The sequence below is a fragment of the Monodelphis domestica genome, chromosome 2, assembly GCF_027887165.1.
Source record: "Monodelphis domestica isolate mMonDom1 chromosome 2, mMonDom1.pri, whole genome shotgun sequence".
In the NCBI taxonomy this organism is placed as follows: domain Eukaryota; kingdom Metazoa; phylum Chordata; class Mammalia; order Didelphimorphia; family Didelphidae; genus Monodelphis; species Monodelphis domestica.
In genome coordinates, this window is record NC_077228.1 from 425,365,385 (window position 1) to 425,392,951 (window position 27,567).

The window sequence follows — 27,567 nt, forward strand, 5'->3', positions numbered from 1 at the left end:
GTGAAATTAGAAACAGAGTTTTACCTAATTACTCGGTGGGTAGAGGCAGGCAGAGGCAGGCCCCCTGTCCTCCAGGCATCTCACTCCGAGGGCGCTAAAAGGAACCTTGGGGACAAAATACAACTCCTCCACAGCAAGAGGCTGGGTCCGCCTGGGGAAAAGCTCAGCACAGCCCCCAGGCAGCCTTGGTGTAACAGGTAGGAAGTGTGAGCTTGCCTCATTTGGCAGACTCGCTCCTAATTTCTGCCCAGCCCAGGAGAGGGCGTGGAGGAGGGAGGGAGGTACTTGGGGGGGCGGGCCGTAGCGTCAAGGTCTCCCAAGGAATTCAACAACTTTACTTACACCAAAGTGAGGAGCTGTAGAAAAGAAAACGCCGCAGAAGGGCTTAATCCTTAGGGGACGTGGGGATGGACGAGGAGGGAGTGGTCAGGGGGTCAGTCCCCTCCCTCAACCAGCCTCTTCCCCGCCCCACCATGATGGGTATTTATAAGGCGGAAGGTTCCGGGTCCTGTGACTGAAGTCAGGTGGTGTGTGAGGACTAGAGATAACTGTGGAAAGTTTCTCCGAGAAAGTTGAGCGCCTTAGAAGAAAGTTCTGCGTTTTCTTCGCGCGCTGTGCGCTCTGCGGCTGAACTGCGTGCCCTACTGCCTGAATCGGGAAACAGGAGGTGCTGTTAGGACAGCCTGGGCAGGGTGCTCTAAGCGGCAAGGGGATGGCTGGCGGGTCGTCTGGGGAGACCGGCCGGGGGGCGGCTGCAGGCACGGCAGTACCCGAGACCCAGGAGCACCTCTTCAAAGTGCTGGTCATCGGCGAACTTGGGGTGGGCAAGACGAGCATCATCAAGAGATACGTGCACCAGCTCTTTTCTCAGCACTACCGAGCCACCATCGGGGTGGACTTCGCTCTCAAAGTCCTCAACTGGGACAGCAAGACCCTGGTCCGGCTGCAGCTCTGGGATATTGCAGGTAAGGGGTAGCGGGGACCCTACCAGTGCCCTTCCTCCTTCACTGATCACCCTGCCTTTCTTAGGGCTCGACTAAAACACTTCCTCGAGGAAGCCTTCCCCAACTCCTCATAATTCCAGTGCCTCCCCCAAGTGAATGAATTATTTCCTATTTATCTGTATATAGCTTTTCTTCTGTATATTTACTTCTCTCCTCCTTCACTGATCACCCTGCCTTTCTTAGGGCTCGACTAAAACACTTCCTCGAGGAAGCCTTCCCCAACTCCTCATAATTCCAGTGCCTCCCCCAAGTGAATGAATTATTTCCTATTTATCTGTATATAGCTTTTCTTCTGTATATTTACTTCTCTCCTTCATTAGATTGTAAGCTTCTTGGGAGCAGGTGCTGTGTTTTCTGTCTTTGTGCCTGGTACACCATAGGTGTTTAAGAAATGTTTAATTGGTTGGTTGTCCTCGGGGCTTCCCCGTTTTGGGTTTGGAGGGAAGCTTCCTTTGGGGGCATGAACTGCAGACTTGGTCCCAGATGGGAGTTGACTGTTCAGTTTTCCAAGTGTAGAAATTAGAAGACTTTGATACCTACTGGAGTGGATGGAGAGCCGGCTGAGGTGAGGAGGACCTGGCTTCAAATTTTGTCCATGGAACGGACTGATTGTGTGACTCTGGGCCCTTAAAATCACTTAAGTCACATAACAGTAGTGTCCAAGTCAGTTCTCTAAGGCATTTCTCTAGTTGCATGCCTGGAGCTGAACTGTATTGGTCAAGTTTTGTGACCTGGCACTTTCAGCAGGTGCAAAGGTTATCATTAATATAATCCTCCCTCTCTCACTTCCAACCACTTACCCTTCCAATAAATAAATAAAATTCAGTGCCATATTTCTCTTCTAGAAGCCTTCTGGCTGTTTGGAGGACTAAATGAAAAACACACACACACACACCAACAACAACAGGTTAGTAGAGAAGCACCACTGTTTTAGTATCATACTGAAACTTCACTTTTTCAAATCCAAATCCTCAAATCACCATGCTGAGTATGCCCATCTTCCTGACAGGTATGAGATAGAAGTGGGAAATGATAATTTCTTTTAAGATATCAGCAGGCTGGAAATTGTTCAAGCTTTTATGGCAGCCAGTAGCAAATTGGTAGTCAGCTGCCCCATTTAAATAGCAATTCTTCATTGACTTCGAATAACTACTTTTTAATATGTATTTAATGGAATTTTAAGCAGGAACCATAGCTGGTGAGAAGAGAATGCAGGCACCCTTCAGGGCTGTAACTGTCTTCAGGCTTACTGATATATACATCCTTTTTCCTAGTGCATGGCCCTTAGTAGAAGCAGTACACACTTGAAAAATTAATCAGATCATTGTCTGCTATGTGCTGGGCTCTGAACTAAGCTCTGAAGATTTAAAAGGAGGCAAAAGACAATTCCTGTCCCCAAGGAACTTACCTGTTTGGATTTTTGAGAAAAAATTTTTGGTAGAATACCTTTGTTGGAAATTTTTTTTTAAGGCCTAAGAAGCAAAAACAAAGCTGTCTTACTTAAAGAAATAAGTGATTTCCCCAAGGTTACACAGCTAACTGCTATTAGAACCTCAGGTTCCTGTTCTATTGGTTTAGGAATCTGAGCCTAAAGATACTTTTGTTTGAGAAACTACTTCCTTATTTTTTAATATCACTTATGGAAACATTCAGAAAAATTGTCCTTTACTTAGAATGTCAAGGATTAATGTGAAATGAAGTTTCCAGACCTTGGCTCAGTCCTCTTGTCAGTGACTTTTCTCAAAGCCATTCGTTGAAAACTCCTCTTTGTAAGCCAGATATTTCTCTTTTGAAACACTTCCTGTGATTGCATATAACAATGATACACAGAAGTAACTAACTGCCTTGCTTCCTAACAAAATCTGTCCTTTTTAAAGGGTTCTTCAACATGTGATCATCATACTTTTTGAGGCTTCTTCAGTTGTGGTCCTCTGCTTAGATGGAATTTAAATACGAACTTTCCATGGTAATTGATTCTTTGTAGAAGTAAGATTGGGAAGATTTCATTACCATTAATGGGTATAATGTCAGCAAATATTACCATAGAAACTAGATTTTTTTTAATTTAAATTTTATTTTTTAAAATATGTTCCCATGTTTACACAATTCGTTTTCTTTCCCTCCCCTCTTCACTACCCCATTCCAGAGCTGATAAGCAATTCCACTGGGTTGTACAAATGGATAACTAAGTTTGTTTTTTTTTAAAGTGGTATATTCCCAGAGTGCTGAACTTGGCTTCCACTTAGGATGCTTAGTATCTCTCTACTACAGTTTCCCCAAGTATAAAATGGGGATAATAATGGCACCAACCTCCCAAGATTTTTTATTAGGATAAAATAAAATTACATGTAAAATGTTATACAAATGTTACCTGTTATTAAGTTTTACAGTATATTGCTCATATTTGAAAAGAAATACACTGTAGGCCTTCAGTGATCCATTCTTGACTTCAAAGTGTCTTCCTCCATTGAGAGCTTCACCCCTGAGGTGGGTGTAGCGAAATTTTAACCAGAATCTACATGGATGGCTACGTGACAAAGTAGATAATGTTAAGCTTGAGTCAAGAAGACTTGAGTTCAAATCCAGACTCAGACTCTTATTAGCTGTGTAATCCTGGGCAAGACACTTAATCCTATTTGCCAAAGTTTCCTCATCTGTAAAATGAGCTAGAGAAGGAAATGGCAAACCACTCCACTATCTTTACCAAGAAAACCCCAAATAAATGGGATTATGAGGAGTTGGACATGACTAAAAAGACTGAGCAAAGTAGAGAATCTTCAGTACTGCTCTTATAAATCAATAAACTTGAACTCTTTGGGGAAGGAAAACATGTTTCCAGCTGAATTGATATACAAAGTGAAAAAATAGAAATAGCAGATGATACAGTTATGCCATATTGACTATTCTTAGAATAGGACTATGTTGGTGGACTATGTTGGTGAACCAGTGGCACATGTGCCAGAGGGGGCTTCTCCCTTCCCCTTCTCCACCATGCCTGAACACATTTCTCATATGACCCACGCCTCTGCCCAGCAGCCCAATGGGAGTGTTCCCTCCCTCCCCTGTATGGGGGTGGCCCCCATGCACCATGAGGGTGCTATTTGGGCACTCAGTCTCTAAAAGGTTTTCCATCACTGGCACAGGGCATTCCTACTTTAACTTAATTGTGTTCTTAAACAAAGTAATGAAAAAGCCATTATTGAAAGCCTTTTACGGACCACTGTGGTAGTGTTACAAATGAGGAAGTCAGAAGGTCCTTGCCCTCTTGGTATTTGGATCCATTGAGACTGATGAGTTGTGTGTGAGTTTGTCGTTCAGTTGTATCTGACTCTTTATGACTCCATTTGGGATTTATCTAGAGATACTGGAGTGGTTTGCCATTTCCTTCTCCAGGTCATTTTACATTTTACAGATGAGGAAACTGAAACAAACAGGATTTGCCCAGGGTCACAGAGTCAGTAAGTGTCTGAGGCCAGATTTGAACTCAGGAAGATGACTTCCTTACTCCATGCCCAGCACTCTATCCACTGAGCACTTAGTTGCCTTAAGTCTAATTGTACTCAATCATTTATCTACAGGCCACTGAATGGAGTAGGTGTAATGGCTCTAGTTTTTATAGTTCTTTAAGGATCTCAGAGCACTTTTTACCCTTAGGACATCCTTCAGGTGATATAAGTGGTTGCACAAGTACTACTTCCATTGTGCAGATGACCATTGTGCAGATGGCAGTGACTTGAGAAGTTAAGTGACTTCCCTATGGTTAAGTTCATTGAGTATTAGAAGAAGGGTTTATCCCCAGATCCCCCAATATCCAAGACAAGAACTCTTTCTACTATGCCAGCTCATAGCTAAAGAGATCTAGTAACTGCATACTGAATAACCTTGAGACTCTTTGTGTTTTGAATTTATGGGCCCTGTTGTGCATGAAGCTAAGGCCTGATTAATTCTTTCAAAAATAGAGTGTGGATTGCAAAAAGGTAGGTAGGTGGAGTCTGCCACTAAGACAGTGACTAATGTACTGCATGGGACTATGGTACTAGTTACAGCGCTTCCTACAATCTGTTTGTTTGGGGGTGGGGGTTGCGATGGGGATTTCTTTAACCAAATCAAGTGACAAGAAACTTTTGTTTTTAAAAGCTTTAACATTATGTGGCAGGGCTTCATTATTTAATATTTCCTGGAAACTATCAGAGCTAATTAATCTGAAACTCCTGTGAAAAAAGGCAGGAAAGAATTTGAGTAAAGAAAGTTCTGAGTCATTCTGATATGAATCCTGTAAATGCTTTCTTTCTCACTGCACACAAGAGCCTAGATTTATAATGTAAATTAAAATCCAGTTTTAGTGGTAGGCAGTTATTGTACCTTAAATTGTATTTGAGGTCTTTATTCTCCAAATTTTCATTAAGGTAAGGGCTATCATTTCCATAGGATATAGAAAAGTTTTTATGCCTGAAGGAATTTTGAAGGGAGTTGAGTTTATAGGTGTGCCTACTAAATTAGGAAGACAGTGCAGTGGGTAGAATGCTAGGAATGAAATCAGGAAGACTTCTTCCTAAGTTCAAATCTGGCCTTGTCCACTTACTAGCTATGTGACCCTGTACAAGTCACTTAACTCTGCCTGCGTTCTTCCTCTATAAAATGGACTGGAGAAGAAAATGGCAAGCACTCTAGTATCTTTGTCAGCTGTTTTTCAGTCATGTCTGACTCTTCATGACAACTTTTGAGGATTTTTTTTGACAAGTATAACCTCAGATGTAATCAGGAATAGTCAACATAACTGAACAACAACAACAACAAAAACTAAATTAAGAGGGAGATAGATGTGTTTTAGAAACCAAAATGCTCAATTAATCTTTTCTTGCTGCTTCCTCATTTACTCCCCCCCCAAAAAAGTAATAGATAAGCTAAATTTCTTATTGTATAATGAGTCAACAAATATTTCTTAACCTTTATGTGTCCAGGTACCTGAGATACAAAGACTTCAAGTGAAATGATTCATACTCTTAAGTATCTTACTTCATCTTGGGAGAGACCACACACTAATATAAATATGTACAGAATAAATGCAAAATTTTACAAGAGGGAAGGAAAGCTGATATCTACAGTTGGGTCAGAGGGCAGATCAGGAAAGGCATCAGGTAGAAGGTGTTGCTTGGGCTGAGTCTTGAAGGAAATGAGGAATTCTGGATACAGAGGTGATGGGGGAAATACATTCTAGACAAGGGGACCAGAATAGCCAGTATGGCATGGTATTGAGAGATGAAAAGTTACTAGGGAGGAAAAGAGAAGAAGCTAATTTCATTGGACAATGAGAGTAATCTATGAGACTGGCAAGAGAGACTGGGACCAAGTTGTGGAGAATTTCCAAAATAAAACAGAAAAATCTGTACTAATAGCATTTAGCATTAATAGGAGAATGACCTGGTCGGTTCTGTGACCAAATCATTTGGTGGCTGAATGGAGACCGGATTGAATCGGGGAAGGGAAGATTCAAGACTGGCTGATTAGGAGTCCATTGCAGGCAGGAAATGTCATTACCTGAGAAGAGAGAAGGGGTCAGATTGAAAAGATATTATGAAAAGTCAAATTGGCAAGAGATGCAGGGTGAGGGAGAGTGCTAGGTTGAGAAAACAAAGGTTATAAACTTGGGGAATCAGAAAGATGTACAGAAATGATAAAGTCAGAGAATGAAATTCAGAGGAGTTAACTATTGTGTTACATATTAACTCTGGAGTAAGAACTATGTTACTGGTATGTAAAAGTAGACATATCTTAATTGCTTTTGGAATGACTAAATCAGGACCTTTTTGAAATCACTCTCATCAGTATAATTTACAGATAGCTTTGTGTTTGTATCAATTTTCTTGCCATTTATCTGGCAATGTTTTATTCTTTTCCAAGTTTCTTTACTAGGACTTCTCTGTCTCCGAGTCTTAACACTAGGGATTTTTGCATATAGATTTGATATACTCAGTAATTAAGGCAGAATATTCTAATAGGAAGAGAAATAGACATATTAAATGGCCTGAGTTTGAACAAAAATGTGTATATTTAGGTACATGGTTGAACATGGGCACCTTATTTAATCTCTGACCCTCAGGTTCTTCATGTGTAAGATGAGGAAAATGTTTATGTTGTTTACATTGTAGGGTTGTCATGAGGAAAACATTATAGATTTAATTAATATCGAATAGCTGGTTAAATATGTCTATGTAAAATAAATACATAATTAATGTATATATGTATAATTTTCTTTGTTGCCTCAGTTTGAAAGTTTTAATGGCCTTTCATATTGATTCCTTTTCTTATTCTTTATATACATTCCTTTTACCTAATGCCAAGTTGGTTGTAGATAAACACTTTTTTGGAAGAAATTTCCTCACTTTTTGCTACAGACAGGATGTAAAATCGAGGTAATATATCCAAGCGACATGTGCCCTATTATCATTGGGCACAACTTTGAAAGGTGCTGACTTATGATACCAGCCATAAATGACCATCAAAACTGAAGGATATTAATGAGAAGGTATTAATATGGCTATCATGAAGGAAATTTGTCCATTTCAAACCCTTTTGTGGTATATGACAGTTTAGGGTGAGTTAGAAGTAATTGACAGGAGACAGAAGGCACAAGACTCACCCCTTTAGCCAACTGGCCACATATATGAGTTTTAAAACTACTACCTTTTAATTTTTAAATTGTTGTCTAAATGGTTAAATTGGGGCAAAGTCTTATGTGTTTGTTTCCTCCTGGTTGTGATACTTAGGAATCTTATAGGAAAGAAACCTTTGGGGCATAAAGTAAATAGTTATAGTTCTGGCCTACCAACATTCATCTCTTTAAAATATAATACTGGACTCTGGCCATCATTCCAATATACTGAGCCAACACCTATTGGCCAAGCACTTGAATGTTTATACACAAATCGTTATACTATAATGTGATTTCTTCACTGAGTCATAGAAACTGGTGTTTATATTTGTGGAGAAAGAGGAACTTGGAATCAGATAACCTGGTTTAAAGCTCTGACTCTGCCATTTATTAACTGTACATTCTTGGGCAAATCACTTAACCTCTAGTAATCTATAAAACAAGGATAATAATACCTGTACCCATAATTTGTCTCACAAGAAATGAGGAAAGGGATATGTAAATAAGTTATTTTATTTTTCTTCAATTCTCCAGAGCCCCTGATCTCAGCTACCCTCTTCATGTATCTTAAAACTGAAAGGGTCCAGTTCCCAGATTTTACAGATGTAAAAACTGAGGGCACTGAAGTAAAGTCCTTGCCCAAAGTCATACAGCTAAGTTAGTGGTAGAACTAGAACTTCAATCTTCTGACTTCCAGCCATACAAAAGGCAAGAATAAGCGTTTTAGTGAGCATGTTAAATTGGTCGATATTTATCTTGGTGGCATCATTCACAAACTTTACAAGCTTTGATCTACACAAAACTATTGATGCTCCTTTAGCTTTCTTTCAATCCGTTTAATGGTCTTATATTTATCTTTCCTACCTTCTGGGTGTTTATTTAACATAATATAATTAAGAGATTATAAACCAGTCATGTGAGAAAATTATCTGCTTACTTTATGGTAACTGAGATAGTGATTTGCTAGTACGTTGTAGAGACCATTTTAAGGAAGAGGGCTTACCCTCTTCCTGACCGATGTTATGATCTAATCTATAGATTGGGGCAAACATTGTTTCAAATAAGTACCGGATTCTGTCTTTATAGCTCACATTTATATATTACCTTAGAGTTTATAAGAAGAGACCTCATGAACAAACTGGTTACTCATACAAACATGAGAATATTTTACATTTTTAATTTTGGATTTAAATTTTAACATTTCTTAGTGCCTACCATTTTTCTAAAAAGGGGTTCTTAGATCCAGCCATAGCACTGCTGGGTTTGTACCCCAAAGAGATAATAAGGAAAAAGACCTGTACAAGAATATTCATAGCTGCGCTCTTTGTGGTGGCAAAAAATTGGAAAATGAGGGGATGTCCTTCAGTTGGGGAATGGCTGAACAAACTGTGGTATATGTTGGTGATGGAATACTATTGCACTCAAAGGAATAATAAAGTGGAGGAATTCCTTGGGGACTGGAACAACCTCCAGGAATTGATGCAGAGTGAGAGGAGCAGAACCAGGAGAACATTGTACAGAGAGACTGATACACTGTGGTATAATCGAACGTAATGGACTTCTCCATTAGTGGCAATGTAGTGATCCTGAAAAACCCGGAGGGATCTATGAGAAAGAATACTATCCACATTCAGAGGAAAAACAATGGGAGTAGAAACACAGAAGAAAAACAACTGCTTGAATACATGGGTTGAAAGGATATGATTGGGGATGTAGATTCTAAATGAACTTCCTAGTGCAAACAACAACATGGAAATAGGTTCTGATTAAGGACACAAGTAATACCCAATGAAATTGTGCATTGAATGCGGGAAGGGTGGGTGGAGAGGAGGGAGGGAAATAAAGTGATTATTGCAAAAAATAAATAAATAAAAAGGGGCTTTTAAACTGGGGTCCATAAACTTTAAAAATATATTTTGATAAATATATTTCACAATGAGTATTTTCCTCTGTCAACCCATTATACATAATTAAACGTTTAAAAACATTCCTAGAAAGATCCCTTAGCCTTCATCAGCCTGTCAGAAGGGTCTATGACTCACAAGAGGTTAACTCTTGGGGGAAGCTCAGTGGATTGAGAGTCAAGCCCAAGGAAGAGAGGCCCTGGGTTCAAGTGTTGCCTCAGACACTTCCTCTTCTTCCAAAGACACTTAACTCTTCTTCCAAAGGCAAAATATTCAGGAGCACTTAGAGGAAGTTGTGGTCTTTTAAGCTATGTTTGCAGAACTCTTTTGATATGGAGGAGAATTTGAAAGCTTTATATTGTGTGATTCCTGGGCCTCCTCTTGGAAGTAGCAAAGAATACGCCTTCACATCCAATCAATAAACTTAGGGAAAGTGGGAGAGAGTGGGTTGAAGCTGACAACTGAGTTGAAATGTTACAATGCTACTAATATAGAAATTCTATGTTGAATTATGAAAAGCCAAGGGACAGGGATGTTCCTAAGGGAACGCTTTTTTTGTTTGTTTAAACAGAAGTTGATATAACAAGTTTTGAGATGGTTACTTTGGCCTTTCATTAGATAATTAATTTTGCAGAAAAGAAACCACATTATATGTCCCAGAAGAATATGCAGTTGTATATGACTTTTCTGAAAAAGAAGTGACTATCAAGAAATTTGGTGAATATTCCTTTAAAAAGAGGAGAAACCTCCTTTTCTGGTCTTTTATATCAATAGTCTAAGACTATGTTAAATGATGAGGCTGTGAAACCCCTTTTCCCTTTATGACTATAGAATGCTGAAACTCCTTCTGTGGTATTGCCAAATACTAGCTATATACATTTGATTTGGCATCAGTGACTCCAGGTTCAAATCATGGCACTGATACCTAATAGTTGTGTGAGGATGGATACATCACTTCATATCTAGGATCAGTTTCTTCATTTGTAAAATAGCGATAGTAATTTTACCATCTATTTACAGAGTTATCTTGAGGATAAAATGTAAAAAAAAATGTCAAGAATATTTGTAAACTCAAGGTAATCTATAAATGAGAGCTATGCAAGTGGAATTTGGTAATTTGCCAGAAGAGTATTTAATATATTTTCCATGACCACAGATTCCTTTAGGGAGCCCAAAAGATGCTTCAAGGAGCTCTAAAAGTTTACAGTTTAAAAGCCACCATTAACAGAATAGTCTCATTCCACTGCTATTAAGAATCAGCTTTTAAAAAGCAAAACAGGATGCCCATCAATTGGGGAATGGCTGAACAAATTGTGGTATATGTTGGTGATGGAATATTATTGTGCAAAAAGGAATAATAAAGTGGAGGAATTCCATGGAGACTGGAACGACCTCCAGGAAGCGATGCAGAGAGAAAGGAGCAGAACCAGGAAAACATTGTACACAGAGACTGATACACTGTGGTACAATTGAAGGTAATGGACTTCTCCATTAGTAGCGGTGTAATGTCCCTGAACAATCTGCAGGGATCTAGGAGAAAAAAACACTATTCATAAGCAGAGGACAAACTGTGGGAGTAGAAACACCGAGGAAAAGCAACTGCCTGACTACAATGGCTGAGGGGACATGACAGAGGAGAGACTCTAAATGAACACTCTAATGCAAACACTAACAACATGACAATGGGTTCGAATCAAGAACACATGTGATACCCAGTGGAATCACACGTTGGCTATGGAGGTTGGGGGGGAGGAAAAGAAAATGATCTTTGTCTTTAATGAATAATGCTTGGAAAATGATCAAATAAAATATTATTTAAAAAATCAAAACAAAAAAAAAGCTTTGAGTTTTATTCCCCTTAGACTTATTTATGACAAGATTGATGACTACTTTTTTGCACATGATGAAAAAAGTCCAATATTAGTAGACTGAAAAGTGCTAGAAGTGGGGAGATGTAAGATGAGGTTAAGATTGGGATCCAGTTTGTGAAGGACTTTTATAGCTAAACTAAAGAGTCAACATTTTATCCTAGCAGTAGCTGTGGTGGGATTTTGTTGAATAGGGAAGTAACAGTCAGATCTGTGCTCAAGGGAAACCACTTTGGCACTATTAGAATAGTTTTAAAATGACATCTCTAGACCTTACTTTCATTTCAACAAACTCTTATGGAATTCTAATTCTACAGGAGACCTGTGGAGAAAACTACATGATAGCCAGCCATTAATTAGACCCACAAAGAACTTACTATCCAGGTAGGCTTAGATGGCTTGGTGGATAGAGTCAGGTCTAGAGATGAGAGGTCCTGGGTTCAAATATGGCATCAGACACTTCCTAGGTGTGTGACCCTGGGCAAGTCACTTAAGCCCAATTATTTAGCTGTTACTGCTCTTCTGCTTTTGGACCAATACTTGATATCAATTTTAAGATAGATGGTAACAGTGTTTTGTTTTGTTTTCTTTTTTTTTGCAGGAATCTATAATATAATAGGATAGAAGATGAATGAAAATAGTCAATTGTTCTACATATTGACAAATGGTTCAAAAATTCTAAGGAGAGAGAACGTTAACTGTCAGGAATAGATCAGAAAAAGGCCCTGATAGAGTGCCATCCATCCTGAATTTCTCAAGTGTGTATAAGGTATCTCATCCAGAGACCATTGCAAAGTCTTCCCCTTTTCTTGAAATACTTATCAACCAGACCTTTGTCTTCCCCTCTTCCAGCTAGTTATTTTTAGAAGTGGCTAAATAAATGTTTGTGAGAGCATTGAATGATAATTAGAAAATCTACATTCTATCATAGTTATAGAATTTTCTTAATATGTGATCTTTGCTAAGTAATTCTACCTTCCTGAGCTTCTTTAAACAAATAAATGAGGGGGTTGGACTAGATGATTTCTGAGGTTCTTCCCAGGCCTGAAAGCAAATGTTATATCCATCTTTAGTTTTTCCCTTTATTTTGGAAAATTTTATTCATTTTTTTTTCAGTTAATAAAATCCACCTCTTTCTCTCCCACCTCTCCCTATGCCATCCAACACTGAAAAGGAAAGGAAGGAAGGAAGGCTGACTTTTGTAATAAGTATGCATAGTTGGGTAAAACATTCTTGCATTGGCCATGACCAAAAAATATATCTCAGTCTGCATCCCGAGTCTATCACCTTTCTTTTGGGAAATGGGTTACTTATTTTTGTCTTGAGTCTTCTGGAATTACCTCACTCCAATTCTCCCATTATCTTCTCATCTCTACATTTTTTTTGTTTCTGTTTTCTACAAGTCTATAAAAGTTTTACTATCCTTAAGTCTGCAAAATTATAATGTCATTTACCTTCCTCATTCCAGTTTCTCTTCCTCTCCAAGTTTTGCCTGCCCTCCCTCCACATACACATATCAAGTAATCTTTCTTCTATAACACAAGGAGAGTATGATTTTGAGCTTCAAAACTGGTGCTTCTTAAGCCAAAGTGAAGTCTCTACTTATAAAATGTAAGACCTACTAATTGAATCATCAACACTTCCCAACTACAGCACTACTCCTTTAACTGACCAAACCCCATGCCCCCACAAGTTCCTGTTTCCAAGTCTTCACACATATCACTTGCCAACAGTGGTATTTCTCCTTCCTTGTACTTACGGTTATCTCCGTGCTTTACTTTGCAAGCATGGTTTGTGGATATGTAAACCATGTGTTTCCTGGCAGGAGACTCATGGAGTGTGAGAAACCCCTTTGTAACTTTTATTTGCAATCATCAACAAGTAAATCCCTGTGAAGATTGTGACTTTGGACGTACTAACTAAGGCAGTAATTCAATTTCCCTTCCCTTTCTAGTCATTCTTCAAATCCAATTTTCCTTCCACATTTTGCCTGAAAGACATAAGTGGCTGTGTGTAGCGGAATTTCGATTTTGATCTAAAGGCTACAAAATCTGACTCTCATGAATGAATTGACCCAAATAAGACAGAAATTGTACAGTGTTGGGGTGCCTTGATGAAGAAGTAATAAATAGCTAACATTTAGATGCCCCCTAAAATGTGCCTTTCACTATGCTAAGTGCTTTACAAATACTATTTCGTTTGGACCTCCCTCAAACAACACCCCTGTGAGGTAGTTGTGGTTGTTATCCCCATTTTGTAGTTGAGGAAACAGACAAACAAAAGTTAAGTGTCTTGCCCAAGTCACAGTTGATAAGTATCTGAGACTGGATTCAAATTAAAGTCTTCCTGATGCTACCTCTTATATTCTATCCCTTGTGCCACCTAGCTTCCTAACTCTTCAGGCCTTGATTGGAATTCATATGTCACACCTGAGCAAATCACTTAACCTCTTTTTGCTTAGTTTCTTCAACTGTGAAATGGGGATAATAGTAGCAACCTTCCCAGGGTTATTGTGAAGATAAAATGAAGTATTTGTTAATCACTTTGCATAGTGCCTGGTACATAGAAAATGCTTACTAAATAGTTGTTCCCTTCCCATTTCAGTGAATTTGTTTAAATTAATAAACTATCAAAGATTATTATAATTTATATTATGTATAATATAATATAAAATATTAAACTGTTAACATTTATTTTAACTTAACCTGAACTACTACAGTTGAAATTGATGAATTTAATAAATTATCTTTTAAATATTCATGATATTGTTATATATTTATATATGTATATATATGTATAAATATGCCTTTTTAAAGAAAAAATATTTGGCAGGGCTTATCTCTGTGCCTTGAGAGATATTACACAGTAATAAAGGTTTACTGTCTGCTTGATGAGAGAAACATTGATGGCAGTTTTTTGGATCAGTGCCTGTGAAGAATTTGAACACAATGTAAAAAGCATAGACAGGGTCCAATGGAGGAGGTATCTTCATCGATGAGAACCCAAATCCATTGAACTGCCAGAGCACCATAAAGCTTAAGACACTTATTTTCATTCTAATGACCTGTATAATTTTGCCATGCTAAATATTTGTGTGCTTCCAAATTCAAGTTAATAATACCTTCATAAAATAGCAACATAATGTCTTTTTAAATAAGTTTTTATTTCTGTCATCTATTTCTTTCAGCATCATAGTATCTACTATATTGTACAATATAGTGTAAATTATTGGTCTGTCTATTTTTTGTCAGACTATCAAATTTTCTCATAAGTTTTAATAAAATAGGAAGGTTTTCCATAGGTAATTTCTATTTTCCATTTATCAAACACTTGCTTATTGAGTTCCATTGTTTCTGATTCTTCCTTCTCTATTTTTTAAACAATCCCAAATGGTTTTGATGACTGATCTAGAGGCAGCTGGGAGCTAGTGGCATGGGTGATGGAGCTCTGGACCTAGTGTCAGCAAGGTCCAAGTTCAAATGTGGTCCCAGACAACAGATATATAACCCTGAGAAAGTCACTTAATCTCTGTTTACTTCAGTTTCCCCAACTACAAAATGAAGATAACAATAGATCTATTTCAAAAAGTTGTTGTGAAGATAAAATGAGATAATAATTTGTTAAAAAAAAACACATAGTAGGTACTATATAAATGCTTATTCCTTCATGCCCTCTTTTCTGGTTTCTTTCTTTTATAATATAGATTGAGCAGTCTGTTCCCCCTTTGGCTCTGCTTCTTTTCATAATTTCCTTTCATATTCTAAATGTGTCTTATTTATTTAATACTTTAAAAATAGCAAAACCTGTGGAGGAAGAGCAGTAGCTTTCTAATGTAATCTTTTATCTAAGCCCCTTTAACACATGAGTGTTCTCTTAGATTACTTGACTACTTAGCTTTTTAATGTATGGAACACTCATGATGTATGTGGTTACTAATTATTTTTGTACTGACCACAGACTATTAAACTAGTAGAAAAAGATACTTCTATCTATAGGATTTTAACACTTTAAAATGTTTGTATCCTAAGTATGAAATGACTTCTACTGGTCTGACCAGCCTGGATTAGAATAAATACATATACATATATTTCATCAAGTTACACATATATAATCTATATAATTTCTTCCAATTATACATAGAATTTTATATATAATTAATTTGATGAAATTATATATGGCATATATTGATATACAATTTGATCATATTATTCTAATCCAAGCTAACCAGGCTAATAATAAGTTTAAAGTATTTTAACTATTGTTTTTAACTCTATAGGGAGAGTTATATTCTTCCCTTAGTTTAATCTTGTCTGTAGCCATCTCAAATATTTATTTATTTATCTGCATGTCTTCTTTAGTCTCTGAGCCTCCCAAAGGTTTTAGGTTTATACAGGAGGGGTAATAAGACTGGCTGTGCTCAGGTCAGCTCCATGGTCCTTAGTATAGTATCTCAGCCAGTATTTTATCTGTCAGCCCAATTTTCTAGTGATAGCTGTTGACATGATAGTTTATTGTTTTTAATACTCAGTGTCCTTATTTCTACCATGTTTGCTAAATAAATTTCCTTTTTCTCTTCTGACCCTCAAGTATTATTCACCATTTTAGATTACACAGCTAAAATAGGGGCATGTGGTTTGGATATTTTACATTGTTTTTCTTGAGAAATGACAGCATTCCAAACATGAAAAATTAGGGCAGAAGGCCCCCTGGCTTCTGATCAAAGAGTTCCCTTAGGTTTGTTACACTGAATGGCTCTGCCTTCTGAAAACATGATTAGTGGCTCTAGTTTGTCTGAGCTAGTTCAGCCAGCCAGATCTCCATATCGAGGTCAAGTTTTAATTCTACATTCATTTATGCTGTTGTGGTTTCTATTCAATTTAGGCATAACATTTAATGTATTCATAAGCCAAATTAAATGAATTTCTCCTTTAATCTTTTTTCCCCCTTATATAATCAGAGTAGGAACATAGCTCTGGATGCTCATTCCCCCTTTGTGTTCACCAGGCATTCAATGCTCATACAGGCTTGGTTTGTCATGTACCATAGATTTGGGGAAAATAGATTTTAGAGAGTTCAGAGGAAAAATTGGTAGCATTTTATGGGGTAAAATGTATCAGGGGGACTTTAGCCCCGGAGGCAACTAGGTGGTCTTGTGAATAGAGCTCTGGACCTGGAGTTAGTAGAATTCAAATCTGGTGTTAAACACATACTAACTGTCTGATCCTGGACAAGTCACTTAATCTCTCTTTGTCTCAGTTTTCTCTGTCTGTACAATGGGAATAATAATGTCACCTACTTCCCAGGTTATTGTGAGGATCAATGAAATAATAACTATAAGGTATTTAGCACAGTAACTGGCCCATGGTAGGTGCTATATAAATGTCAACTAACATTATTATTATTATTAGCAGCAGCAGCAGCATTATGTAAAAATAGTGTCAGGGAGAATAAACGAAAACTGGTGCAGGAAGCAAAAAAAATGAATTTTTTCTTTAAAGCCACATTGAAAGGAAAAGGGACTGAAGAAGGGATGAGACTTGCTTGGGGCAGATGAGATGATAACTGACAAGCTGCATAATTCTTATTTTGCTCTTCTCTGCAAAGAAGGATGGCCTTTATACTAGGTATAATAGAAGAAAAATGATGGGGAGTTGCTACCTAAGATTTGTGAGTAGAGCGCTGAAAGAACAAGTCAGTGTGATAAATCACTGAAAATCATTGAAAGTGGGGGAGGTAGCACAAGACTAGAGATAGCACGTGTGCTTTTTGAAAACAGCAGACATAACAGATTCTGCAAATTCAGTGAATGTGTCTTTATTTCCTGGGTAAAGTCTTGACCATGTCATGAAAAAGATGGTTGACAAATAGCTGGAAAAGGAAGCAGTGATTATGGAGAGCCACCATGGTTTCATCAAGACTTGGCCATGCTAAAATAACCTCATTTCTTCTTCCTTCCCCTCCTTCCCAGTTATTAAACTAGTGCACAAGGGCAGGGCCATGATAGCTTTCCTAGATTTAAGCAAAGCTTTTGATAAAGTATTTCATAGGATTATAGAAAATGTGGAAAGATAAGGATTGGCATCCATTTGATCAGATAGATTCCACCCTGGATGGGAAGGTCTTACAACTCAACCAAGCGTTGTTACTAGAGGTATCCAGTGAAGTATCCCAGAGGTCTTTGTTCAACCCTGTGTTTTAACTTTATTAGTTAATCACTTCAGTTAAGGCCTTATTGTAATTCGTAAATCTGATGAGAGAGAGGGACAGAGAAAGGGGGGGAAGAGAGTGAGGGAGAAGAGAAACAGAGAGAGGGAGAGAGAGAGGGGGGAGACAGAGAGAGGGGGAGAGAGAGAGAGAGAGAGAGAGAGACAGAGAGACAGAGAGACAGAGAGACAGAGAGACAGAGAGAGAAAGGGAGAGAGGGAGAGAGAGAGAGAGAGAGAGAGAGAGAGAGAGAGAGAGAGAGAGAGAGAGAGAGAGAGAGAGAGAGAGAGAGAGAAAGGGAGAGAGAGAGAAAGGGAGAGAGAGAGAGAGAGAGAGAGAGAGAGACAGAGAGAGAAGAGAGAGAGAGATGAGAAAGGGAGAGAGAGAGAAAGGGAGAGAGAGAGAGAGAGAGAGAGAGAGAGAGAGAGAGACAGAGAGAGAGAGAGAGAGAGAGAGAGAGAGAGAGAGAGAGAGAGAGAGAGAGAGAGAGAGAGAGAGAGAGAGAGAGAGATGATGGATGATAATGACCCCAAAAGATCTTGACAGGTTAGAGCATTGGGCTGAATCTTAAAAAAAACAAATAATCCAGATGAATGTAAAGTGGGTATAAAAATTCAACTTTACAAGTATAAGATAAACAGATCTGGTATACAGTTTACAAACTGATTATGATCATATCAGCAGTATTATATGGAAGCCAAAAATGCTAATCTTGGGCTATATTTAGATACAAAAATAGTAATAATAATTAGTAATAGTTAATGTTTATATCACCATGTATTGTTCTAAATGCTTTATAATTATATCATTTAATCCTCACAACAACTCTGGGAGCTAACTGCTGCTATTATCTCTATTTTCCAGATTAGAAAACTTAAGCAGAGTTTAAGTGACTTGCCCAGGGTCACACAGCTAATAAGTGTCTGAGGCTGGATTTGAACTCACCTTCCTGACTGCTTCTATGCTAGAGTACATAGCTTCCAGAAGTAATGAGGAAATAGTCTCTCTGCATTTTACCCTCATCATTTTTCATCTGGAATATTTGCATTCACTTCTGAACACCACAATTTATAAAGGACATTGATAAGCAGAACAATGTCCAGAGGAAAATTAGCAGAATGGTGAAACTCTTTGGTATATGCATTTTTCTTGCTTGAAGGAGGGAAAGTGGGTGTGTTTTAGCCTGGAGAAGACAGGGGGGGCGGTGAGAGGGGGTGATAACTATCTTCATTATTTGAGGGGATGTCATGTGCAATGTTTGAACATGTTCTGTTTTGCTCCAAAGGCAGAAGCAGAAGCAGAAGCAGGAGTGGAAGTTTCAAAATGACAAATTTATTCTTGATGTTGGGAAGAATTGCCCAACAATTAGATTTGTGGAAATAGTGGAATGATGTGAGTTCTTTCTTGCATGTCATGTCTTTAAGCAGTGGCTAGACTACAACTTGTCAGATGTTAAATCAGATATTCCTTTTTTGTATATATCAGAGTAGATGGCTGCTGAGTTCCCTTCCAGCTATGGTTTTATGTTATGTGATTCCTAGATCGTGGACACTGAAGGATCTTAGAAGTCATCTAATCTAACATATCAGATCATATGGATGAGGAAACTAAGTCCCAGAGAGGTCAAATTATTTGTCCAGCATTGTAGAATGTCTAGGGTGGAATTTGAACTCATATCCTCTGACTTTAGACTCAATATTCCTCCACTGGAACCTGCCCAAACTGAAAGGTCTATGGTGTTACCCACCATATCTGTGGGAGAAAATTACAAATTTAATTCTAATCACTACTGTGAATCTGTTATCAGGTCTTAGAGGTGGTGTTTTTATATAGGCAAATAAAACCTAACGAATGAGCATTGGATAATTTTTATTTCTTCAGATAAACCTGCTGCTGACTTCACTCTTATTTGTGAATGCTCTCTTCTGCTGATACTTAATTGTGAACTTTTTAGGCACAACATGATAATCTTCAGATGGAATTTCAGTAATATTTGGTTGTAAATTTATAAGCAAATGCTAGAAACCACATCCTCCTGTATAGGGCTCTCTTCAGAGGGCTGAGAGCATTCAGATAGTGCCTCCAACCACCATACTTTCTTGTGGTCTTAAGAGTCCGCATCCAAGGCAGGAAGTATAGTGTACCATCTTCAGGCCATGTTGTCTCTGCAGCTGGCACGTAGCCAACAGAAAATCCGATTCTTGCTTGTATTTCCTTGCTGATTTGGAAAATCTTCATTCCACTTCTAGTACCTACAGAGGAAGAAATGCAATTAATTAGCTGTCTATAATATTCCCTTACCAACACCATACCTTGCTTTCTGTTCATTTTTTTGCTGATTGTCATTAGTACATCTAAAAATTGCTCATTAAAATTGCTTGCATAAAACAAAGTAGTTTGTCATTTCTGTGGATTTGGGGAAAATAGGTATCAGAGAGTTCAGAGGAAACATTGGTAGCATCCTATGGAGTAAAATGTATCAGGCGAACTTTAGCCCAAGAGGCAATGAAGTGATCCTGTGGATAAAGCTCTGGACTGGAGTTAGGAAGAATTCAAATCTGGTGTCAGCCAACATACTCACTGTGTGATCCTGGGCAAGTCACTTAACCTCTTTTTGTCTCAATTTCCTCATTTGTGAAATGAGGATGATAATAGCACCTGCCTCCCAGGGGTTGTTGTGAGGATTACATGTAACATTATTTGTCAGAGGCTCTAAGATTGTTGATCAAGGGGTGGAAGGCAATTTAGACCATATCTGGACCAACTCCCTCACTTTATAAATAGATACTGGGGAATGAGGTGACTTGCCCAAAATCACACAGAGAATAAGAATGAAAAACAGGATTTAAAATGGAGTCCTTTGACTTCAGGAGTTAGCTCTTTCCCACTATGGCATACTGGGTTGGAAATTATTCTTTGTATCATCATAAACTTGGTGGTAAAGGCCATACCGGCTGTACTATATTAAAGCCAGAGATTATATTTGTGAAAAGTATTTTGTGCTGCCCCCCTTTTCAGTGAAGTGGGAGAGGTAACAAGATTCACAATTGCTTTTACTCTCATATTCCACTGATATATGAATTTGTTTCACAGAATTAATTTGTTTTCTTTTTTTAATCTTTGTTGCAAGAGATGGTTCACTGGGAGGGAGAGGGAAATATTTGGAAATAAAAGTGAGGTCACTCAATGTTGGAGGACTTTAGTCCTCTGGGGATCTTGGATGTTATTAAGGTTCGAATGCTCTCTAATGATAAAGGTGATAACTTTTCCATGCATGGCTGCCCTGAATGACTACCATGTGAGTTTTCCCATCAGTCGGGCACCAAGAACTTTGTTTATATTTGTTTTATATTGCAAGGTTACAGGAACACTCAGGCTTGGCCATTAATTATCCTTTATAATCCTCCATAATCAGTCCATTTTTTCCTGGGTCCTACCTTTCTCTGACATCCTTTACCCTACTCTTGCATGATTTCTCATTTGTAATTGTTGCAGCCCATTCACCCTACTCTTTTAAATGACCTCTAGGACACTAACTAAAGATTCTCTGCATAATAAGTGGAACTGTAATTGTCACAACTCCTGGGGCCATGTTTTTAATCTTTCTAGATCATCCTTATATGAATCCTTTCTCAGTTCCCTTATTCTCTACAAATAACTGGTCCCAATCTTATCTTCTCTCTTGTTATCCTCAGCAGCATCCCTTGAAACTGTAAAAATTAAATTTATATCTCTAATAATAAAAAAAACATTATATTTTATGAGGTTTATTAAAGATCATTAGAAATCAAGGAATAAAGAGGATACAAAATAAAAGCCACATGCCCATGGTTGGTTAGCCATTTCAGCCATCCCCACCTTACCACCATACTTGCTGCATCATTGCAAGGGAAGAGAGCACGTGGGAGACGTTACTGCCAGTTAAATACCAATCATGATCTTGCCAATGTGGAGATGCAGGACTAGGGAATTCTGGGAAATACCAAATTTTTTTTTGAGGAATGAAGTCTAGGGCTCAAAATCTCCATATACAATCCCCACATTTAACAGCAGATAAATGATCCTCTTGCATTACTATTAAAGCCTTCAGTCAGTTGGGAGTTCCCTCATCTTCCCTCCCTTGTTGTTTAGAACTGTGCCTTTGACTTCATCCCTTCAGGCCTCTCCCAGAACTCTTTCCAATAACCATCTCATCTTTCTCCACTAGTTCCTTTTCCATGTTTCTGTCAACATATTTAACTGTCTTAAAAAGTCCTTTGGATTCTTTTCCTGGCCAGTTACAACCATGTCTCATTTTTCATTCACTGGCAATTTTTCAGGGGAAAAGTTGTCCAATTGCTATACTTCTCCCCCACCTTTTTCAACAGCCAGTCTAGCTGGAGAAAGTTTCTGTGGAATTCAACCACAAGGAGCTGTTTGAATCCTATAACAAGCTAGAGACAATGCAAGCGCAGCTGTATTCCTTTATGTGATGTTTTTGAAGACTGATTTTTCCACTGCACTCCTGACACCTCATTATTTTATATTGAAGATAGATTGCCAGACTGTTTTCTGAAGGACCCAATGACTTTCTTCCTGTAAAATTGTATGGCTCTTAGACCAGTAACAGTAAGCAAGGGATATTTCTGTTGAGTGCTGAGGTGATAATTGATTTTCTCTTGTTTGTTTGTTTTTTTGAGCCAATAGCTATTTTTAAGAATACTTTATGAAAAACAAGACTAAAACAAAAAAAAATCAAGCCCTGACCTTTTTCCTCCCTCTAGACCCCATCTCCCTAGTATTACACCATGGCCACTCTTTCTTTTGGGTATTCTTTTTTTTTTCCCTTGGTGAAATTATAATAATAGCCATGGCCTTAAAGTTTGCAAAAGTCTTTATATATGTTATCTCCTTTGCTCCTCACAACACACAACACACACCTGGAGGCAGGTGATTTTTATTTTTAATTCCCATTTTGTAAATGAGGAAACTGAGTCTGATCAAGGTTAAGTGACTCACCTAAGGTCACCAAGCATCGTAGGATTTGAACTAGATTCTCCAGAGTTGCTCCTCTTTCCTTGGCCCCCTTTTCCCATCATTTCTGATTGTTTTATGCCATTCTTTTCTCTTGCCACTGTGAGTAACCTTTCACTCTCATGGCTTTATATCACTTCTACCCAAATAACTGCCAAATCCACATGTCTTTAGCTTATCTCTGACACTTTCCTGTCCCTTATCTAGGATACCCAGGAAGTTAGTTACTAGTATTGTTTCCTCCTAATAATGTTTACACAATATCTTTCAAACACATCCCCTCCTTCTTTATTCCCACTGCTGCCAGCTTAATACAGACCCTCATACTAAGGGTCTCAACTAACTCATTAGGGTTTCCTTTTTCTACTTGGTCCCAACCTTTCTCAAACTAATCCACTTTCTGCATAGATTTGACTGCCTATTGCCTAACAAGTACAGACTCCTTTGTCAAACTGTCAGTGCTCTCTGTAATTTAGTATCAGCTTAACTTTTAGTTTCCTCTTAAAAAAAAGATTTTTTTTTGTTTTTGCATTTCCTTAATTTTCCAGCATAGCTCTTCCTCTCTCCCCAAGAGACCTATTCTTGATAATGAAGAATAAAAATGAGGAAGAGGAAAAAAGTTAAGCAAACTAACCAAATAGTCTGTTGTTTATATCCAGCTTTATTTCTTACTTTTTACTTTTGTGTTCTGTATACTCCAATCAAACTGGATTTATTTGTTCCTCGTATAAGCCCTATAATATAGAGGTAAATTAATGACCCCGTGCATAGAGCACTGGACTGAAATCAAGAAGACTTGGGAGTTCAAAAATGGCTTTATTCCTTTACTAGCTGTGTGACCTTGAGTAAGTCATATAAATTTTTTAGCCTCAGTTTACTCATCCATAAAATGGGAATAATAGCACCCACACCCAAGGTTGGTTTAAGGATTAAATGAGATTGCAAATTGCCTGGTATATATTAAGAGATTAATAAATGCATCCTTCCTTCCTTCCTTCCTTCCTTCCTTCCTTCCTTCCTTCCTTCCTTCCTTCCTTCCTTCCTTCCTTCCTTCCTTCCTTCCTTCCTTCCTTCCTTCCTTCCTTCCTTCCTTCCTTCCTTCCTTCCTTCCTTCCTTCCTCCCTCACTTTTCTCATGTTATTCCATATAGCTGAAATGTTTTTCTTCCCCCAGTTTTACTTGTTGAATTCCTCTTTCCCAGCTCAAATACTGCTTTTATAAAGCTTTCCCTAATTTTCCTTTTTCCCTCACCTGCTTTAATTGGTAATTACTTCTAAGCCTCACCTTGGCTCCTTTTTTTCTAGCTATTTTCTAGCTATGTACCTATAGTACAACATGGTTAACTCTGTTTCATACTTCCCAGCCTAGTGGACTATTAAGTTCCATATTAACTAGATATTTGCACACAGTGCTCAGGCCCCAATAAGTGTTTGTTATTAGCATAGACTATTCTTCTATTGAATTGGATTCAGATAAGCAAAAACCCCATCATCTAACTCAACTTCAATGTTGAGATAAGCCATTTCTTTGTGAGCTTGACTCTTTGGGAATATGGGACACTTGGAAAAAAATGTTGTTCCTCCATGCCTGATGAAGAGAATATCTTTCTTTGGAATGTATTATCCAGCTCAGGCTAGTAAATTAGGAAATTATTAATCTTCAGGTAAAGCTAGATTTTATTCTTTTTTTTCCCCTTGCAAGTACCTTCCTCCAAATCTCATTATTAGATTAAAACCATCATTCTGGTGTTATATGGATGATTTGTATAGCATGGATAGCTGATTACAACTTTGTAATCATTTAAATTAAAAATTACTTAATAACTAAGGATTCTCTGAAACCTACTTAACATGCCCTACTTCTCATTTGGGTTAAATGAGTTGAAATCAAAAGTACTTGAAAGTTTGGGCACAAGTAGGTTCCTTTTGTCACGTGGCTGTTAAGCATAATGAGTTCATATTCAGTGACAATGTCAAAAATCACTGGGCGCTCTTTCGGTCTCAAAGATCTAACCTATAATATTCCCACTTATACTCAAAGATGCTTGGGTTGACTTGAACTTAGTATCTTCTCTATGGATTTGGGTGTCCACCTGGTTCATCTCTCCTTTTAATTCTGAATGACTATAATCCTGTTAGTACATCTGCTCTGTTTCTCAGACCATAATCATGTTCATTTCAAATAGATGCAGTTTAACGAGTCACTCCATCAGCCTGGGTTCCCCAGAGATACTCTGCCTTTTTTGGATTCCAGTTCTTTTTTTTTTATGTCCCAGGGCCACAGGAGGTAAGAACAAGTAATAAAATCATGAGTTACCTTTTTGCTTATCCCTGTTCCCAAAGCTACTTAAGGAGAAAGAATTTTACTCTAATCAGTGGTGTTAACAAAATATTGGCAGAGCTTTGGTTTCATGGGGTGCCGTGTAAGTCATAAGAATTTGAAACACAAAGGTAGCCTTCTCCATCATCTTGCCCCCACCTGTGCATATCTCTGGTTTATTCAGATGGTATTTATTCAACATCCCCTCCCTAAAAGCAGCATACTGTACACTTAAAACCATATCTTTTAATTTTAATTTTAATTAAAGTTTCTGTGTTTTATATTAGGGATCAACAAATTACTGCCCCAGAATATGTCCCACCACTTATTTTTGTATGGTTTATGAACTAAGAATGACCTTGCTAATTCTTCACCTAGTTTTTACAATACAATGTAGTACATTTTATTTAAAAATATTCACGCTGAACAGAAACAGGTGGCAGGGCATATTTAGACTCTGGATCTTAGTTTGAGGATTACTGTTAGACTTGAAAACATACTGTACTGCTGTATTTTCCCCCCATCAATACATAGAACTGGGGGACACAGTAAAAAAACAATGCAACCTCATCCCTTCTGTCCATGGTGGACTTACAGTGATGATAGCATTATTAACTCATACCTAAAATAACCTCCTTGATAGGTCTTCTTCCCTCTAGTCTCCCCATCCTTCTGATTCATCTTGTGCTACCTTAAGACCTAAATCATGGCTTATTCTGCCACTTCTTGCTTATTACAATAAATCAAAATGCCTTAGTCTGGCATTCGAAGCTTCCAGTAGTTTCTCAAGTCACCATTCTAACCTTATATTCTTTTGTGTTGTTGTTGTTGTGTCCAACTCTTCATGACTCCATTTGGGCTTTTCTTGGCCAAGCCACTGGAGCGGTTTGTCATTTCTTCCTGTAGCTCATTTTACAGATTTAGAAACTGAGGTAAAGAGGGTTAAGTGACTTACCCAGGGTAATATAGTTAGTAAAGGCTTGATTTGAGGTCTTCCTGACTCCACACCCTGGCACTGTGCCATCTACCTACTTAACCTTATATTCTATTACTTATTTAAGGCACATCATGTTTGAACAAAACCATATTATTTATTGGTAGAGAAAACTAAACCTATTTTCATATTTTGGGCCAATATTTTTAATACAACATTCCCTTTCCATCTTATTTCCCTTTCAGAGTTGGGGTAATTCTTCAAATTTCCAGTAGTTCATAAAGTCCCAGAATGTTTTAGAGCTAAATTTAGCTTGGGAAATACTAACCTAGAAGAACAACATAGGCTCAATTTTCTCATTTGTAAAGATGCATCCTCAAAGTAACAGAGCCAAAGTTAGAACTTAGGTTTCCTTATACATAGATAATTTTATTTTTGAGCTTAATTTTATTTTATAGATAAATACCTACATGATGATAGCAAGATATATAGTGCTTTAAAGTTTGCAAAATACTTTACATATGTTATCTTATTTATTCTTCAAAATAACTCTGTGAGGAAATCCCCATTTTGTAGATGAGAAAACTTAGATTGAGAAAATATAATTTTTTATTTTAAATTTTAAATTCATGTAATTTGTCTGGGATCACACAGCAAGTGATTGGCTGAGACAGGATTTGAATTCTGGTTATCCTGACTCCAAAGCTAGGCTGCTATCCAGTGTATCACCTGGCTATCTTCTGTCTTGTTTCCATATCTCCTTACAGAATGAAGGTGGCCCCAGGTTCATCAAGGCTATGGCTTCAGGACATAAACTCTGCCAAGTCCTACCAAGCTGAAAAGGATAAGGGTAAAAGTAGTCATGGTGTAATACATGTTTGAGGTTCAGGTTTGGAGAGGACTATAGTCAGATGTGTTATAAGTGACTCATTTTATGGATCTTCACAGCTCTGAGACTATCTACCAAGAAGTCCTGTGACTCTGTGTGCCTCAGTTTCCTCATCTGTAAAATGATCTAGAGAAGAAAATGGCAAACCACTCCAGTATCTTTGCCAAGAGAATGTCAAAATGGGATCACAAAGAGTCAGACGCAACTGAAAATGTCTGAACAGCAACAATAATCTGTTGTGATAGCTAACATTCATACAGGATTTTGGTTACATGCATTCTCAGTCAATCAATATTTATGAAGCACTTACTATTTGCTAAGCTCTGTCGATACTAAAAGAAGCAAAAGATAGTCCCTGACAGACCTCAAGGAATTCACAATCTAATCAAAGAGACCGCAAGCAAGCAACTATGTATAAAAAAATATATATATACAAGATAAATAGGAAATAATTAAGAGAGGAAAAGGTAATGGAATTAAGAAAAGTGTAGAAGACTTCCTGGAGAAGGTCAGGTTTTAGTTGAAATTTAAAAGAGGCCAGAAAAGTCAATTGTTGGAATGGGAGAAAGAGAAGATTCTCGACTTGGAGGACAATAGATGAAAAGCCCAGGACCTGAGAGAAGGAAGGTGTTGTTTGTGGAACAATAAGGAGTCCAGAAAGTTAGATGTAAGAAGACTAGAGGGTAGGAGGGGGCTAGGGCATGAAGGGCTTTGAATGCCATTTTGTATTTGATACCACTGGCAAAAGAGGACATTGGAGTTTATTAAGTAGGAGTATAA

At 37.9% G+C, this 27,567-nt stretch overlaps 1 protein-coding gene across 1 annotated transcript in view; it reads left to right on the forward strand.

The window, feature by feature from the left end:
- The first annotated feature begins 317 nt into the window (after positions 1 to 317).
- Positions 318 to 27,567, forward strand: part of RAB32 (RAB32, member RAS oncogene family) — a 43,688-nt gene continuing 16,438 nt past the window's right edge. Inside the window, exon 1 of the mRNA XM_056818910.1 lies at positions 318 to 965. Coding sequence (XP_056674888.1) covers positions 713 to 965 — 253 coding nt within the window. The 5' untranslated portion in view covers positions 318 to 712. The remainder of the gene's footprint in view (positions 966 to 27,567) is intronic.